General features: G+C 45.5%; 1 protein-coding gene across 5 annotated transcripts in view; it reads right to left on the minus strand.

Moving 5' to 3' along the window:
* Positions 1-19,046, minus strand: part of LOC149283131 (otoferlin) — a 116,848-nt gene that overhangs the window by 80,133 nt on the left and 17,669 nt on the right. For all 5 annotated transcript variants that reach the window (XM_089497977.1, XM_089497978.1, XM_089497975.1 and 2 more), the window contains exons 3-4: positions 5,784-5,872; positions 2,115-2,214 (exon numbers count right to left, since the gene is read on the minus strand). In XM_089497977.1, the coding sequence (XP_089354103.1) occupies positions 2,115-2,214; positions 5,784-5,872 (189 nt within the window). The remainder of the gene's footprint in view (positions 1-2,114; positions 2,215-5,783; positions 5,873-19,046) is intronic.

The following is a 19,046-nucleotide window of genomic DNA, read 5'->3' on the forward strand; positions in this document are numbered from 1 at the left end:
TCAGCATCGCAACGTCTTTGATTATTTGATTAAAAAAAGAAAGACGTCTTGTGAAGTGCGGCTGTAACGGAGAACAAAGTCGCGCACGCACGGGCTCTCTGTGCCGCATGAATAATGCAGGAGGCAGCCGCCACAAAGCAAGCTTTTAATTGAAGTTTTCCCGGTGTTCGAGGACGGCGGCGTCGGACAGACCCACTGACCCGTGCCAGTTTCTGCATGAAAGTACAGGGGACCGCGGCAGATAGCTGTCAAGTGCCCCTGTTTTCATGAGACAGTCCTGCTGTCCTGGGTAAGAGCCCCACTTGTGTGGGCAGTGGGGATCTTGTGCCATTTGGGGATTATTTATCATCGTGTAATCACACGGATTTGGGTATTTTATGATCGGACAGTACAGTTAAATACCCATAGTCTCTAGATCTACTCTAGTTCTTTCACTTTAAAGACAGGATGGTTGATAAGTGGAGCAGCCTCCCAGCAGAAGTGGTAGAGGGTAATACAGTGAGGGTATTAAACATGCATGGGATAGACATACGGCTCCTGAATCTAAGACGAGACCAACGACTGATTAAGGTTTGAGTCTTTACAGCAGGAGAAACGGGCGACTAGACGGGGGCCGGATGGGGCCGATCTGCCGGCGGATTTTTTTGTGCCCCCAGCGCACCCACTCGAGATATATTATTATTTGCATTTTTTCTCATAAATTAGAGGCATAGTTTGGGGAGAATACAAAACATTTTCATATTACTATGGCAACCAAAACTTGATAAAGTTAGAATTATGTAACCTTCGGGAAATGTTTATTCCGTAACAGAGCCGCGGCGCATACAATATTTACACCACATTCCTCAGCAAGATCTAAAATACAGACAGATGGATACGAGCCGCGTAACGGATCCCGGAGATCAGATCCACCGCAAACCTTATTACTGTATACACCGCTGGGGGTTATATTACTGTATACACCGCTGGGGGTTATATTACTGTATACACCGCTGGGGGTTATATTACTGTATACACCGCTGGGGGTTATATTACTGTATACACCGCTGGGGGTTATATTACTGTATACACCGCTGGGGGTTATATTACTGTATACAGCGCTGGGGGTTCTATTACTGTATACAGCGCTGGGGGTTATATTACTGTATACAGCGCTGGGGGTTATATTACTGTATACAGCGCTGGGGGTTATATTACTGTATACAGCGCTGGGGGGTTATATTACTGTATACAGCGCTGGGGGTTATATTACTGTATACAGCGCTGGGGGTTATATTACTGTATACAGCGCTGGGGGGGTTATATTACTGTATACAGCGCTGGGGGTTATATTACTGTATACAGCGCTGGGGGTTATATTACTGTATACAGCGCTGGGGGTTATATTACTGTATACAGCGCTGGGGTTGTATATTACTGTATACAGTGCTGGGGGGGTTATATTACTGTATACAGCGCCGGGGGGGTTATATTACTGTATACAGCGCCGGGGGGGGTTATATTACTGTATACAGCACTGGGGGGGTTGTTACAGGGTCACCGTACCCAAGGCTGGGTCCCCTGTTTGAGGGCTGAGGAATCACCAGTCAGTCCCTCATACGGATCGCACTCAGCTATCCACGGATCATCCAGACCACCATTCGTAGTAAACCAAGAAGAACTCTCTTTATTACAAACACACAGAACTTTATACAATCTCAATGCAATGTGTACCGAACCCAACCCCCAATCCCATCACTCACATCCCATCACAAATCCCATCAGTATACAGGGGATGTATCAGGTGAGGGGATTACAGAATACAATGGGTTCCCCCACCTGTGTTATCCCCCCTGTAGTGCGGGGGCCGTCTGGGCAGACAGGGCTGTGCTGGCTGATTAAGAGCCCCAGCCAGATTATAGGATCGTCTCTTTGAAGGCTGGGGCTGAATCCACATCAGTCTCTGGGCCGGTTACACAATAAACACAATATAATATATTACCGGGTCACGGTATACAGAACCGGACACAAAAGTGCTCCGTGACCCGGCTAAACTTCATATGACATATGAGCCAGCTAGCCTGGCCCTGTCACAGTGAGTTAGAACCCTGTGATGGCGCGGTCTCTGTACGTACGCGTATGGCGGAGTTGTTGTCATCGATGAGGGTGTCCGTCACCTCCAGCTGCGCCTCTTCCACCACTTTCTGCAGAACCATGAGGAACGTCCCAATCAGCCTGAAACAAAAAAAACGGTTAATAAACGAGAGGCGGCTTCAAAGAAATCACTAAATCTCTCAAATTCCACAAAATCTATTTTTTTTCAGGGAAAGATGTCTTTTGGAAGGGGAGTAGGTAAGCGGAACAGCCTCCTAGCTGAAGTGGTAAAGGTTAATTTAAACTCTTCAAGCCCCGGGGGGAGGGGGTTATTCATTTTAATTCTACTTTTCCATATTTGATGAACCCGCATAAATAGATCGTTTTTGTTCAGAATAGGTAGGGGCTTCTTTTAAAATCATAGAAATTTATAAAACATACAATAATTATTAGTGATAATCGATTAAAAAAAAATCTAAAACAGTAAAAAATGCATGTTTTGCAGTTGAGCTCTGTACACGCTAGAATATATATTTTTTTCTTTTAATTATTGGGCTAAAGGATTTTAAGGCTCTTTTTGAAATATTTTTTATTATAGTCTTTATTTAATTTTCTTATAAACACACAAAAAACTTCTACAAACATTGGTAAAATACATAATTTTCACATTTTAGAATCATTAATTTGTCACCAAAAATAAATGTTGGGTTTTTTTTATTTATTTTATTATTTTTTTAAATTATTTCCTCTTTTTTTGTGCTGTTCTCACTGTAATAAGGATAGAGGGCCCCTGTGGGGATCTCTTTCACATCGTTCGGATGCCAGTGATGTCACAGTGACATCACTGGGCTCTCTATTACAATTTTTTAAAATGTATTTTCCTCTTTTTTCTATATTTGACTTTTTTAAAACTATTTTTTTAAACTATGTTTCTTCTGCACCGATCAAACCTAGAACCCGCCGGCAGGTCGGCCCCATCCGGCCCCCGTCTAGTCGCCCGTTTCTCCTGCTGTAAAGACTCAAACCTTAATCAGTTGTTGGTCTCGTCTTAGATTCAGGAGACGTATGTCTATCCCATGCATGTTTAATCCCCTCACTGTATTACCCTCTACCACCTCTGCTGGGAGGCTGCTCCACTTATTTACAATTGTCACAGTACAGTAAGACTTCCTTACATTTTACTGTAAGGAAATTCAGAATTCATCGTTTTTTTCTTACAGCCCTAAAAGCCCCGATAATCTGTATAGAAACAGCAGGAAATGGCTTTATAAATTAAACGGGGTAAATAAACCCCATTATTCTTCTTCTAGATGCCCCACCCAGTTACACAGATACCCCACAGTGGGGCAAAAAGGCACATAAAGAGTCTGGTGTTAAACTGAATAGGAATTACGGAGTGTAACCGGGCTCCATGTTACCTGCTCTATTACCAGTGTGGTTGTTATGGAAACAGGGATAGCACTGAGGAAGTGACCTTCCTCCCAGAAGTCCCTGGGCTGCTGACATGTGATTCCGAGGAGCCAATGAGGAGCGGAGAGTTTAGAGCATGGTGAAGGAGCGTGAGGAAAGGGCCCCTCTGCTGCGCAGGTGTTAGGGGCCCCAACTAAAGCCTTTCATGCTGCCCCCTCCCCAATAACAAACGCTACGCCAACCCCTGACAGCAGCTAATGGCTGCCGGGCCTGGCAGGAGCCCAGGGCTGAGCGCCAGTGTTCATGGTATCTGTTGAGGAGGAGGCCTGAGAGGCTGTCCATCGTGTCACAGCAGAAAGGCAGCAGGGCCGACACACCGCTCCAGCCATCATATGCACTTTAATGCAGGTTCAGTGGAACTAAAGACCCCCCCCCATATGCATTTACACTTTCCTCGCACCCGAGCTCTGCTCCGTGCCTGGGATGTATTTGGCCGAACCTGGGAATGTCCAGGCTCTTCGTGGGAGGAGTGACTTCTCCTTGGGGGGAGGGGTTATTGACATGAGGGGCGGGTTAACCCCAAACCTTAAATTTGTATGGTGGTGGCCAGGGTCTCAGGAGACCTCTGTGCACAGAAAGCACTGATTCCAGTGGGGGCATTTCCTGCAGCTGATTGGCTGCCGGGACACAGAGCTGCAGCTTCTCCAGAAGGTAAGTCGTATTTACTTTTTTCTTCCAAAGCACTTCCATATACAATGTTTGTTAAGGGGGCCCTGGAGCGACCCAGGAATAAACCCCCAGTCTCTTGAGGCTCCCTCTCCACATACTTTGGGGAATAAGGGTCTCCCCCCCCCCGTTGCCATGCCAATAGCTGCAAAGTCTGGGGGGTTATATTACTGTATACAGCGCTGGGGGGGTTATATTACTGTATACAGCACTGGGGGGGTTATATTACTGTATACAGCGCTGGGGGGGTTATATTACTGTATACAGCACTGGGGTTATATTACTGTATACAGCGCTGGGGGGTTATATTACTGTATACAGTGCTGGGGGTTATATTACTGTATACAGCGCTGGGGGGTTATATTACTGTATACAGCGCTGGGGGGTTATATTACTGTATACAGCGCTGGGGGGTTATTTTACTGTATACAGCACTGGGGGGTTATATTACTGTATACAGCGCTGGGGGTTATATCACTGTATACAGCGCTGGGGGGTTATATTACTGTATACAGCGCTGGGGGTTATTACTGTATACAGCGCTGGGGGTTATATTACTGTATACAGCGCTGGGGGTTATATAACTGTATACAGCGCTGGGGGTTATTACTGTATACAGCGCTGGGGGTTATATTACTGTATACAGCGCTGGGGGTTATTACTGTATACAGCGCTGGGGGTTATATTACTGTATACAGCGCTGGGGGTTATATTACTGTATACAGCGCTGGGGGGTTATATTACTGTATACAGCGCTGGGGGGTTATATTACTGTATACAGCGCTGGGGGTTATATTACTGTATACAGCGCTGGGGGGGTTATATTACTGTATACAGTGCTGGGGTGTTATATTACTGTATACAGCGCTGGGGGTTATATTACTGTATACAGTGCTGGGGGGTTATATTACTGTATACAGTGCTGGGGGGGTTATATTACCGTATACAGTGCTGGGGGGTTATATTACTGTATACAGTGCTGGGGGGTTATATTACTGTATACAGCGCTGGGGGTTATATTACTGTATACAGTGCTGGGGGGTTATATTACTGTATACAGTGCTGGGGGTTATATTACTGTATACAGCGCTGGGGGGTTATATTACTGTATACAGTGCTGGGGGGTTATATTACTGTATACAGCGCTGGGGGGGGTGAAGGAGGAAAATACTTTTCTATAGGACCTTTTAGTGATCTCCATATTTTGAATGTTTTTTCTTTATTGTTACTCCTCAGGCACTCGAGGAGTTAAGCGCCCTGTTCTCTATTACTGATATAACGGTAAATCCAGCAGTTAGTGCGCGGTTCCCAGCGAGTGATTCTCGCGTTGCTCCGGCTGCACACATGAATTATTAAAGTAATAGATGGTATCATCCAGTAATACTCCGTCGGGAATGGCTTATATTCTGCGTATTTGGGCAGAAACAGGGTTATTCTATACTTTTCAATATATATAATTTGAGGGAAGCGGGGCAGCAGGACAGGGAAGAGGGGCACTGGGTTTGGGGGACTAGAGAGGGACTTTTCAAAGCAAACAGGGACACTTGGGAGGTATGTGTTGGCGCGCGACTGACCTGTTAGAGAACACTTTGCTGTAGTTGAACACCTGGATCTCCAGCATCTCATTCCCATCAATGTTACTGGCGATCGGCCAACGGAAAGTCTGCGAGAAGAAATCAATCGATATGATGTCATCGACCCGAGAAAACGAAATCATCAGTATTTTAAATACCTTTTAATAGACTGACCTAGTAAGCAAGCATTGCAAGAAGTGTTATATACAGCGTGTGTGTATATATATATATATACACGGTCTATGTGTGCTCTGTACCACTGTTTCTGGGTAGCAGATTAGTAGTGTATTAAAAAGGAAACTTCCACCATCCTTTTTTTTTTCTTTTTACTAGGATGTCGTTGAAATCTCGTGTTTGCTGTTAAGGAACCATTCTGATTGTTTTCCGGATCAGACTCGGGAGGAAAATATCGGCCGTGGCCCTTTAAGACCGGCAGCCAGGTAATAACGTCCGTGCAGCTGGATACACGCAGCTACGCGCGCCAATCTTATGACATCACCAGCGTCGTTCCGCGAGTATCAAGCAGCCGGCAGAACACTGAAGCGGATTGGCCGCGGGACAGGAGGTTCTGGTAGGTGGCACAAAGGACACCAGTTTGCCCGATGGACAGTCAGCGGCCTGGTTATGTAACCCAATCAGGAGCCGTATGCCTATCCCATGCATGTTTAATACCCTCACTGTATTACCCTCTACCACCTCTGCCGGGAGGCTGTTCCACATATCTACCACCCTCTCAGTAAAGTAAAACTTCTTTACATTCCATTTAAATGTCTGACCCTCTAGTTTTAGACTATAGCGTTGCCATAAAGCAAATTTTTAGGAAGGAAAGTCACCCAAAATATCACGACTGACGATGGCGGCCCCCGGGTGCCCGCTGTACAAAGGAAAAACGAAAGGCTTTGTGGCTATAACCAGAATTGTATTTTATACATAAAAATCGCTGTGAGGCCGCTAACCTTAAACTACTGTGGAAGTACAACTCCCATGACTCTGAGTCCTGTTTAGATTGGTCGGAAGTTGGCAGAGATTCTGCTGTAAGTCTGGAGCTTCCGGAATCAGCGCTATGACCTCATCGTTCATCGCACACATCAGTGACATCACACGCATTGTGCGTTAGGGGCCCAGTGACACGTTTCATGTATTTGGTTCTCTGATGCGAGAAAATAAATAAGTGGGGTAATGGCGGGGCTTTCAGATCCGTAACCCTCGTGTCGCAGAGATCATTGTCTCTGCTCATGCAGCAAATCCAGATCAATAACCGTTAGAGCACTCAAACCGTACGCCGCAGGAGCGAGAAGACCGCACCGCACGCTTTAACTCTTTAACTCCTGCCCTGCTTCCTTCCATGAAAAGGATAATTGGGGGGGGATCTATACACCCAGCATGTGTTTTATCTTAAAAAAAAAAAGTTAGTTATCCGAAGTGTCAACTAAACACACGCTAGACTTCAAAGGTTTGGGGTCACTTAGACATTTCCTAGTTTTTTAAATAAAAGCAGATTTCCCCCTTTAAAATAATATGAAATGGATGAGAAATCCAGCGCAGACGGGGTTAATGTTGTAAACGACTATTGTACCTGGAAACGGCTGATTTGAAATGGAATCTCTTCATATGTGTACAGAGGCCCTTTATCACTCCCATCACTCCTGTGTTCCAATGGCCCTTTATCACTCCCATCACTCCTGTGTTCCAATGGCCCTTTATCACTCCCATCACTCCTGTGTTCCAATGGCCCTTTATCACTCCCATCACTCCTGTGTTCCAATGGCCCTTTATCACTCCCATCACTCCTGTGTTCCAATGGCCCTTTATCACTCCCATCACTCCTGTGTTCCAATGGCCCTTCATCACTCCTGTGTTCCAATGGTCCTTTATCACTCCCATCACTCCTGTGTTCCAATGGTCCTTTATCACTCCCATCACACCTGTGTTCCAATGGTCCTTTATCACTCCCATCACACCTGTGTTCCAATGGCCCTTTATCACTCCCATCACTCCTGGGTTCCAATGGCCCTTTATCACTCCCATCACTCCTGTGTTCCAATGGCCCTTTATCACTCCCATCACTCCTCTGTTCCAATGGCCCTTTATCACTCCCATCACTCCTGTGTTCCGATGGTCCTTTATCAGCCCCATATATATATATATATAATGGTAGTGTATATAAACATCTGGGTTTATATGCAGGCTGCTAAATGCCCAATACCCAATCCAGAAATAATACTTTTTTCTTAAAATGTTGGCTTTGTCCGTCATTTTTTGCTGGAAGCACTTAATTGTCATCTGACACAAAAGCAGGAGCTGATAGGTTGCTGGTGCAGAGGCTGAAAAAGAAGGTTTAACCCCTTCAGTCCCCTATGAACGTACCAGCACATCCAAAAAACGCATCTCAAGAATCCCCTATGAATGTAGCGGCACGTCCTGCCCTTGCAGCCTGGACTCCCCCCCCCGACAGCCGAAGCCAGCATCGCTTTCTGCTGCCCGATCCGATGTAACAGCTTTCGGCGCAATAAAAAGTATAATAATAAAAAAAAAAAACTTACTTCCCATTGCCCTAGCATAACATCTAGCCAGTATAACCCTCCTGCCCCCGTTCACAACCCCCAAACCCGTTAAGCCATAAAAATTATACAAAAATTTACACCTGATAGTATGCTCCCTGGTGCTGGGAAATCTATATAAATTAGGTATTTCTGAAATCAGGACACCTGAATTAATAAACTTGGAGGGGATTTTCCATCTCTTTACCTAATTTTGTGAGGATTTAAAGGGGAAAATGTAAAAAATATTAGGTGATTTTTTTTTCAAATTTTCGCTAGTTTTTACTAAATTTCTCATTCTAAATTTTCAGCTAATCATCCAACTTTGGTATCAAACGAAAGCTCTCTCTCTCCTTGAAAAAACAATATATAGTTTATATGGGTACACTACTCACAGGAAAAGAGAGAGAATCATCGCTAAACCGACATACCCCAAAACCGGCAAAATTGCTCCAGGCTTTGAGGTACCAAAAACCCCTGGGATTGAAGGGGTTAAAAATCAACATCAATAGATCCGCGAAGGTTCATTTGCTTAACATTCTAGAGAGTGAAATGAATGTCCAAGTGGCACGGCTCCTTTAATTAATGTCAGAAATCAGCTTCATTCCTGCCGCGGAGTCCGTCTTATTATTTTACTTCACGTCTCCAGAAAGCGAGTAACACCGAAGTAAAATTTTAGGGGTACTGCCCCTTTAATTACCCCGTGAATAATAGATTGTAAGCTCACAAGGAGAGGGTTCTCTTCTCCATCTAAAGCAATATATCTTAAGGTGTGTGAATGTTATCGTCGATGTTATGTCCCGTCTACCCATTGTGCAGCGCTACGGAATAGGATGGCGCCATATAAAGCTATGAATTATAAAATAAAAAAAGAAGCATTTTCAGATATATGGAAGAGTTCAAATGGGGAGGAAAAAAACATGTGGAAAGCAAATGCTGTCCCCTGAGAAATAAAGGGTTAAAGAGCGCAGGAGAATTGTCCGGTGGCTTGGTGTCTGTCTCAGTGAGCTGGCCCATCTGTCATGGCCCTGCGCGGGGACGCGGCCCACGCTCGCACCGTCTGCAAATGTTGTGTTTGGATGCGAGTTCTGGAGCCGCGCAGCTGCTTCGCAAAACCCATCGCAGATATCGCGGCCTTTCGTGTTTACAGGGAGAATCCCGTGTTATTTACCCCGAAAAAACATCTCCTGCTGTTTCTATACACATTATCGGGGCTTTTAGGGCTGTAGAACCCTGCGATCCCCTCATACTCATACCTGGAGACCTCCTTAATGCCCCGACGCTGTGATGCTCTAAATATTAACCCTTTAATAGCCCTATGTAGTGACCAAATGTGTTACCCAAATGGCCCTAATACCGGCCCTCGTGGAAACCTTGACTTGTTATTTAGATTTAGAGATCTAGAGATCCACTTTACTTAGTCACCTGCATTCAAGCAGGGAGATCAACCATAAGATACTGAGAGCAAAAACAACAACTGGGAGTCTTATATATGATTCCAGGGGGTGGAATAGGAAGGAGTCAGATCCGGACTGTGTGACCCGGAGACTCTGCCGCTTCACCTGTGGCAGATTGTGAGGCTGGGGCAAAAACGTTGAGGCTGACAGTCAACCCCTGAGAGTTCCCAGGCGTGCTCATACCCAGCAGACATTCTGAGCTCCAAGAAAACTGGGGGTTTGGGGTCCAGAGAGGAGCCATCATATGCATCAAAGTGCGTACAAGGGCAGGTGTACCTCTAAGGGCAGTAGTGTAGTCTTTTAACGCTCGCTACAAAACCCACCTGTTCAGAGGAGCTCACAATCTGTCCTTCTCATACCCACAACCTTCAGGCATGTCAGGCAAATGCCCGATGGGCCACTGGCTGATGGGACCCCATACTAATACCTTATATGCCCGGCTTGCATTGGCCTTAAAGTGCCAGGGCCGCCTCATCATCGTGTATATATATATATATATATATATATATATATATATATATATATATATATATATTTATGAATTGTTTTCGCTTAAATTCTCTCTTTCCCGTTTCTAGTCATTATATCGGCAGCGGAAAATCTCTTTCCAGTTCTCTGCACAGATTATAGGGAAGCTCAACAAACCCAGCAGATGCACAATTACACCAAATGAAGAGCGGCAGAGAGCATCTGCACCGGGGACCCCCCGCTCTGTAAAATGTCAGTTTGGACAAAACAACGCTATTTACTCGAGTTATAATCATCACAAAACAGCTTTTAGCAGCCACAGGGGTAGGTCGAACAAAAATGGAGAACTCTGGGTCAAAGTTCTAAACGTAGAGCAAACGCCATGGAAACCAGTGGAACGTTCCTGCGATTTTTTTCCACAGAAAGTCCAGTCCCTCTTCCAGATCCCTGTCTTTCCTCCCCTCTGTCCCCCTTTCCTCCCGTTCCCCTCTTTCCTCCCTGGTCCCCTTTTCCTCCCTTGTCCCCCTTTCTTCCTCTGCGATAATGTGTATAGAAACAGCAGGGAACGGCTTTATAAATTAAACAAGGGAAATAAAACCCATTATTCTCCTAAAAACCTTACTCAATCCATTGGGGGTGTCGAGAGGCTGTAGTTTTGCTCCCCACTACCTGCAAAAATGATCAGATTTCTACTAAACCAGACCAAGTGTGATTCAGAGCAAGGAGAGAGTTAAGAATGTATACTTTTAGAAATTAACTCTAATTTCCAGTCAATTAATTTACAGACGTTTAAAATCATGCGCTAAACCTTCAGCCGTAAAATCAATACAAACAGCTGTTCCGGATAATTAACACCCCCCGCCCCGTGCAGAACGCGGCGTGGGTCATTCAGCAATCTGTGTGTAAAGAACCCACGGAAGCCATCATTTCTTTCAAACAATGGCTGGATTTACGTCGAATCTATCGAGCCGGTACCCACACTTTTCCTACTTTCCTCCCGAGGAACTTGGTTATTAATCCCCCCCCCCCCCCCCGAGGACCAAAGCCAGAGAGGTGTGAAACGTGTCGGCCCTCTGGAGTGGTTTAACATGTTCTAATTGGATAACTCCATAGCCCTATAGATGCATTAATGTACAGATACATATGGTCTTTTCCGTGTCCAGAGAATATTGACTTATATTTTAAAGGTTGAGGACAAGAGGTTTGAACAACAGAAGCCAGTGCCTGCTGGGAGTTCTGTAGGGCTTCTGCCTGTCAAGTTACCATTAAATGACAATTTGTGGCTGGGTGATCAGAAGATTCAGATAATAATATATTCCATTGAGAAAAGAAGCCATTATTTAGTACCCGATGAACACAGAAGAGGGGAAAACTCGGCAGAATATCTTGGAAGAGGAAAGAGGTCCAGCTGTGGAGATCATTTGTGGAGGAAAACAAGAAGAAACCTCAACGAAGGTCTAGAAAAGTCATACCGGGAAGCCCAAGCTTGGTGAAAAGAGAGTGAGAGCTGACATGCTGTAGTATTCTTATACGTTTGCTGAACGCTGACCTTCTGACCAATCTTCACAATTAATCTTTGACCTCCAAAAATATTGGAGACACCACAAGTTCTACCATTTGTTTGTTTAAATATGGGTGAATGTTTTTTTACTCACCTCTACCGGCAGCCCTAGATATGGAATGCCCAGAACATTGGCTTGGGTATATTTTGGAGACCATAGTAACTTCTACCAGGTTTGTTTGGTCCTATTTATCAAGGAAGCCTGAAGGCCACAGCTGGGTGGAAAAGTTTCTTCCCACAGCAGTGTTAACGAAAAATTGACGAAATTATTTACCCACCCCTACCGATGGGCTGGAAAATTGGACGTGGCGCATTTCGTAGACCGTAGTTAGTTCCAAATATGTCTGCGAACTCAACAAACTTCAGAAGATTACAACCCTCACCAAAAAAGTCTCCGGTCCCAAAGCAACCCCGGCTTTCTGGGATTTTTTCGACGTTGATGTTTTCTTCAAAAAAAACGACCATAATATTTAGCTGTAGTCAGAAATAGAAGAATGTGTCGTGTCTTCCTCTCCACAATAAGCAGCATATGGTTGGATCTGAGGACGACGACAAGCTCAGGAGTGGGCTTTCTCACTTCACATGCAGAAGTGTTGTTTCAAAATTATTGTTATGTGAAGATTGGAGCCATGAGAAGAAGGGGGGGGGGTTGCAGATTATTTTTTACACAGGACTCTCCCTGGAGATTGCAGGGTGGTCTTACTTTAAGTGTCCTACATGCAGGTGTAGACAATGGCTTTGTGGATCTATGGCCTCCATCGGCATCTCAAAAGGATGGCCGGACATCTTTCTTGGAGGTACAAGAGGATCACTCTGTTGGCCTCCAATGGACCTATTGAGGAGATCAGAGATGTCACTTGAAACTAGACTTGGGCACCAGGGGGCTCTTCGTGTTCGTCTTCGTGCTCGTCTTCGGGGGGAAAAAAACCTTCGTATTCCGCGAATATTCGCCCGTTCCTGTCTTCTCTTCGGGCGAATATTCGCGGACATTCTTCGTGCTCGTTTGATCTTCGTTTCCTTCCCGGTTGCCTAGCAGGGGTTAATACGGGGTTAACAACACATCGGAGCAGCAGCAGCTGCCGTGAAGGAACGTGTGTGCAGCTCTATTGGTCGTTTCGGCAGGGGGCTGGTCTGGCATCAACAAGTGAATTGCAGAACGCACTTCATTCGTTGATGGCAGGCCAGCCCCCTGCCGAAACGACCAATAGAGTTGCACACACGTACTGAGGTGTACTGTACACAAAATGACCTAGAGACAAATGCTCCAAGGAACTTGGCCTCCGTTTATCATACACAATCACACATCCATAGATGTTTAATAAAAGAATAGGGATTATTTTACATTTTTAAATTGATTTTGGACCACTTGTAATACATGCCTAACATTTGCTACCTATTTACAATGGCATACTTTGCAACAACCCAACTTTTACTGGACAGGACTGGAAAAAAGCAGGACTGTCCACCAAAATCTTGGGTGTGTTGGCAGGTATGCGGATGGAAAAATGTTGGACAAGAACTAAAAAATAGCTTAGGGTTAATGTACGGTTATGTTTAAGATTAGTAGCAGTGCACTGCTTTGGTTAAAGATGTATTATGTCTAAATAATAATTTAATTTTAATGGGTTTTAAAAAATTAAGGGGTTTATTTAAATGTATTTTAAAGTTAGATTTATTATTTAGTACTTTATTATATTTATTTAATGTTTATACTAGTGCTACCTACCGAGCTATAACTACCAACGTGTATTTGCATACCTAGATAGCTAAATTAGATGGGACAGGACTGGAAAAAAGCAGGACTGTCCCTGAAAAAGTTGGGTCTGTTGGCAGGTATGTGGATGGAAAAATGTTATAGTATGAAGTGTGAGTTATAGCGTTAATGCTAGTGAGTGTAGAAGTGAAGGCCAGGACAAATAACAAGAGGAAAGGTCCTTGTGATTTGTGCATTGTACGTGTATGTGTTATGTGTGTTGTCACTGTGTGTTATGTGTGTTATGTATTATGTCACTGTGTTATTTGTGTTATTGTGTGTGTTATGTTTGGTTGGTTGGTTGTGTATCAGAAGGAAAATAATGAAATGGAAATGGAAATGGAAAAGGCGAATGAGTGGGCAATTGGCGACCCACTCACCTGTTTCACCCCAGAGCAAAGCACCCAAACACTGTCAGTCCTAGACGTTTGGCAGCGGACTTCCAGAGCTCAGACACAAGGCCCTAGCGTAAGCTGGCCACTCCGGCGGAGGTAGCAGGCGTTGCCACACCGCAAACAGACGCAGCCAGGGGGGAGAAACTGCCCTTACCATTAGGGACATTTTGGGCATGACTCTAGCCAGGAAGCGAACTGGCAGAGAAGAGACGCTGGCACCACCACCACCAGCAGCAGTAGCAGCATTAGAAAAGGTGAATGAGTGGGCAATTGACGACCCGCTCACCTGTTTCACCCCAGGGCAAAGCATCCAAAGACTGTCAGTCCTTGGCGTTTGGGAGCGGACTTCCAGAACTCAGACACTAGGCCCTAGCGTAAATTGGCTACACCGGCGGAGGTAGCAGGCATTGCCACACCGCAGCAAGTGCAACCAGGGGGAGAAACTACCCTCTCCATTAGGGACATTTGAGGCATGATTTCAGCCAGGAAGCGAACTGGCAAAAGATACTGGCACCACCACCAGCAGCAGCGTTGGAAACGGAGAAAGGTGAATGAGTGGGCAATTGACGACCCGCTCACCTGTTTCACCCCAGGGCAAAGCATGAAAGTCTGTCAGTCCATGGCGTTTGGGAGCGGACTTCCAGAACCCAGACACTAGGCCCTAGCGTAAATTGGCTACACCGGCGGAGGTAGCAGACGTTGCCACACCGCAAACACGTGCAACCAGGGGGAGAAACTACCTTAAACATTACAGATAAAAAAAATTAACTTTCCAAGCTAAGAGCTGGGTAACCCAACTTGGGCAGATTGAATTTAAGAAAGGCAATCTGCTCCATCAGATGAGGTGCCATGCGTGAGCGCTGTGGACTCAGTATGTTTCCAGTCATAGAAAACACGCGCTCACTTTGAACAGTGGTTGGCGGACATGATAGTAGCTGCTGTGCAACCCATGAGAGTGCAGGCCACACACTCTTCTTTTCATCCCAGTAGCTAAGAGGATCAACATTAGGCGCAGAAGGAACTTCACAGAGGTAAAGTTTGACCATTTCAGCAGCACTACTCTCCTTTCTGCTGCTAGCGCTGTCAGATGGTCCAACTATACTCCCAAGTGCCTCTTCCCAAAACGCAGCTGCTCCACTCAGCTGTGTTGTGCTGCTTGTGGCACTGCTGCTGATGCTGCTGCTAGGAGTAGCAGACCACATCATCTCTTCCTCCTCCTGCACCTCTCCCTCCTCGGACAGCATTCCCATTTTACGCTGCCAGTCACGCACCTTGTTGACCAATTGCTCCCGGTAGCTACTGAGAACATTAAATTTCAAAGCTAGCTTTCCCTTAATTCTTGGATCGCAAAGGCACGCTAGCATCATTTCGGGACTCTCTTCCATTCGTTTGCGAAGGTGTACTTTTAGCAGATCCTTCAGCTTCCTGACTATGGCTGCTACGTCAGGATGTAGAGTGCCACCTTGAACAGCCTCACGGTTTCCAAGGAACACATCCATCTTGCTGCCTAGATGGGAGAACACTGGGATTACCTGGGCCAGACTGGCAGTGTTTGAGCTTAAATTTTCTGTGGCATCCCTGAATGGTTTAAGGACTGCCACTAGCTGGGCGATCACTGTCCAATCCTCCCTATTCAATGGAGAGGTAATCCCAATATTGTGCTCGGAGGCAAGATTATGGATTGCCCTCTGCTGCTCCAAAATCCTCTCGAGCATGTCTAACGTGGAGTTCCACCGTGTACTGACATCCTGGCGTAGGCAGTGTATGGGAAGACCTGACCTCTCTTGCTCTTCCCTCAAAAGTTGGCTAGCCTTAACACTATGGTGAAAGTGCCCAGCGATCTTTCTGCAGCGGGACAGAACTACTGCTGCCACATTAGTTCCTTCTGACATTGCTGCCTTCACTACAAGATGGATGATGTGGGCTGCACAGCGCACACCAACAATATGACCATCTCGCAGCGCTTTCACCATATTGGCACCTCCGTCAGTTACCACAAAACCAACTTCAACATTGGTGCCCGCCTCTGCTCCCACCCAAAGGCTAAACATTTTCCTCATCGCATGCAGAATGTTTTGGGAAGTGTGCTTTTCATCCATCACTTCTGCATGGAGAAGGAAAGATCGGTAGCCTGCTGCAGCAGCTTCCTTAGACACACCGGGCTGCCACCAGTGTGCTGTCAAAGAAAGAAAGGCATGCTGGCCGCTAGGTGCACTCCACAAATCTGTAGTGAAATGAACAGACTGACCAGCAGCCTTGGAAAGCTCCTCTTTCACTGCTGCAACACAGGACCGATACAATGAGGGGACAATGTTCCTGCTGAAAGTGGAACGTGACGGAACTGTATATTGTGGAGCCACAGCCGCCATCAATTGTTTGAAAGGCTCCCCTTCGATCATAGAGAAGGATGCCCCTCCAACAGCAATGAACTGACCAATCAGTCGCGTTACTTTATTGGCCTGCTGTTTGGGCATTGACCTTTTGGATTGGAATGCCACAAATTGTTCCAGGGTGGGCTGGACATGCAGTGCTCCAACCTGCCTTGGTCTCTGGCTGCCAGCACTAGCTGCTGCTGCTGCTGCTGCTGCTGCTATTGGCTCAGAAGAAGAAGCTGTTGGGGTTTTTCCACGGCCACCAGCTATGCTGCCTGCACTAAGTTTTCCCTCTGCATCTTTCCCCAATAGCACAGCGTTGTGTTGAGTGCTGAGGTGATGCTTCATGCTAGCACTGGTAAAATGGCCAGACACTTTCCCTCTGCTTATTAGCTTCCCACAATGTTTGCACTTTCCATAGCGCCCTTCTTCAACATTTTCAAAGTGCTCCCAAATTGGGGCGCGCATAGCCTTGGAGTGTGCCTTGGGTGCTGCTCCTACTGCTCGGGGTGGATGAACAGAGGCAGAACTAGTGGTGGTGGGACTGGTGGTAACAGTACTGGCCATAGTGGGACTGCTAAATGCTTTAGATTTGCTAGGTTTTGCTGCTGCTGCTGCTGCTGGTGGTGGTGGTGATGGTGATGATCGTAGCGGAGAAGGTGGAGGCTCAGGGGAAAATTGTGCACTAGTCATTTGGACACTGCTCCCTGAGGAATCTGATTCCTGACCACTCATCTCCTCTACTTCCTCTGGCTCATAGTTTAGCTCTTCATTAGCCAGATCGAATGGAATTCCTGCTAGGCTGGAGCTAAGACTGATATCGTCGTGAGACTCGTGACTAGTAGTAGTGCGAGCAGGAAGAATAGACTCTGCACTTGGCCTCTCAGTCTCAGGCTCCTCTGCTACCTCACTAGGTGGAGTCCCACTATGTGTAGCCCTCTCTCTAACTGTCTTTACAAAAATTTTGTAAGGACTTGGTGGCTTGCTAGAGGTACTAGGAGGACATGGCGTGGCGGTACCAGTGGGAACAGTAGGCGCAGCACTAGTGGTGGTAGAGGCGGTGGGGGTGGTGGTGGTGGTGGTGGTGGTTTTCCCTACAAAGTGAATGAGATCGCTTTTGTTTGGGACCCCTCTGAGTCTTGCTGCTAATTTGGCTCTGCTTGGTACCTTGCATGCTGCTTGTGGATGGGGAAGATGCTGCTTGGGGCAAAAGGCACTTCTTTTTAGTCACTGGGCTGGTACTACTTGTGCTACCCTTTAACTTTGAACGTGCTTCTGGTGCTTTAGGCTTTCCGTAAAAAAACATAGAGCTTGTGGGCCTAGCCACACTACTACTGCCTGCTTTTGGTGCCTTTCCTTTACTTGATGATCCTTCAAGCAATGCTTCCCCAAATGATAAGCGAGAGCTTGGCCTACTTGGCCGACTAGACTGACGCAAAGGCTGCATCTTAGAACTGGTGGTGGTGCTGGTGGTGGCGGTGGTAGATGGAGCTTGTCCCTCCTTAGTCCCAAAAGGAGGATCTGTTACAGGGTCACCGTACCCAAGGCTGGGTACCCCTGTTTGAGGGCTGAGGAAACACCAGTCAGTCCCTCATACGGATAGCACTCAGCTATCCACGGATCATCCAGACCACCATTCGTAGTAAACCAAGAAGAACTCTCTTTATTACAAACACACAGAACTTTATACAATCTCAATGCAATGTGTACCGAACCCAACCCCCAATCCCATCAGCCACATCCCATCACAAATCCCATCAGTATACAGGGGATGTATCAGGTGAGGGGATTACAGAATACAATGGGTTCCCCCACCTGTGTTATCCCCCTGTAGTGCGGGGGCCGTCTGGGCAGACAGGGCTGTGCTGGCTGATTAAGAGCCCCAGCCAGATTATAGGATCGTCTCTTTGAAGGCTGGGGCTGAATCCACATCAGTCTCTGGGCCGGTTACACAATAAACACAATATAATATATTACCGGGTCACAGTATACAGAACCGGACACAAAAGTGCTCCGTGACCCGGCTAAACTTCATATGACACATGAGCCAGCTAGCCTGGCCCTGTCACAGGATCCATTTCAAATTTTGTGTTGTGTGTGTAGTGTAGTGTAGTGTTTAAAAAACTATAAAAAATAAAAAATAAATAAAAAAAAGGAAAAATGAATTAAAGACAAAAAAATTAGAGGAAGTTCTCTTCAGTGCTACTGCTTAAAAAGTAAAACTATGCACTACTGCACTGTGCTGTTGTGTGCAATCTGGCAAAGTGCTAAAGTTATTTAAATTATTAACTATTTAATAACTAGCAGTATTTTATTTTTAATTTGAATTTACACGGGCCTAAGAGCTTAGCCTACTACTATGCTAGCCTAAAGCTATATTTCCTTACTATAAGTCTACCTCTAGGCAGACGCTCTCAAACCCACTAAGCTAAAGTGAGGTTAAATCAGATTCAGTATGATTTATTAATTAATATTAAGTTATATAATATTAATAGATTAGAAATAATTTACTTATATATTATGTATTATAGATAGAAGAATATAGATTATGAATTAGAATTTATATTGTTATATATTATTTATAATATATTATAGATTAAGATTAAAGAAGATTAGAATTATTTTAGTACTACAGCTAGTAGCTTGAAGCTTTGCTTAGTACAGCTCGTCACAGTCAATTTTTCTTGAAAAGAATTAGAAATAAAATAAAATGTCAC

The sequence above is a fragment of the Sceloporus occidentalis genome, unplaced genomic scaffold (assembly GCF_023333645.1).
Source record: "Sceloporus occidentalis isolate IW3139 unplaced genomic scaffold, rSceOcc1.0.p SCAF_111, whole genome shotgun sequence".
NCBI classification, from domain to species: domain Eukaryota; kingdom Metazoa; phylum Chordata; class Lepidosauria; order Squamata; family Phrynosomatidae; genus Sceloporus; species Sceloporus occidentalis.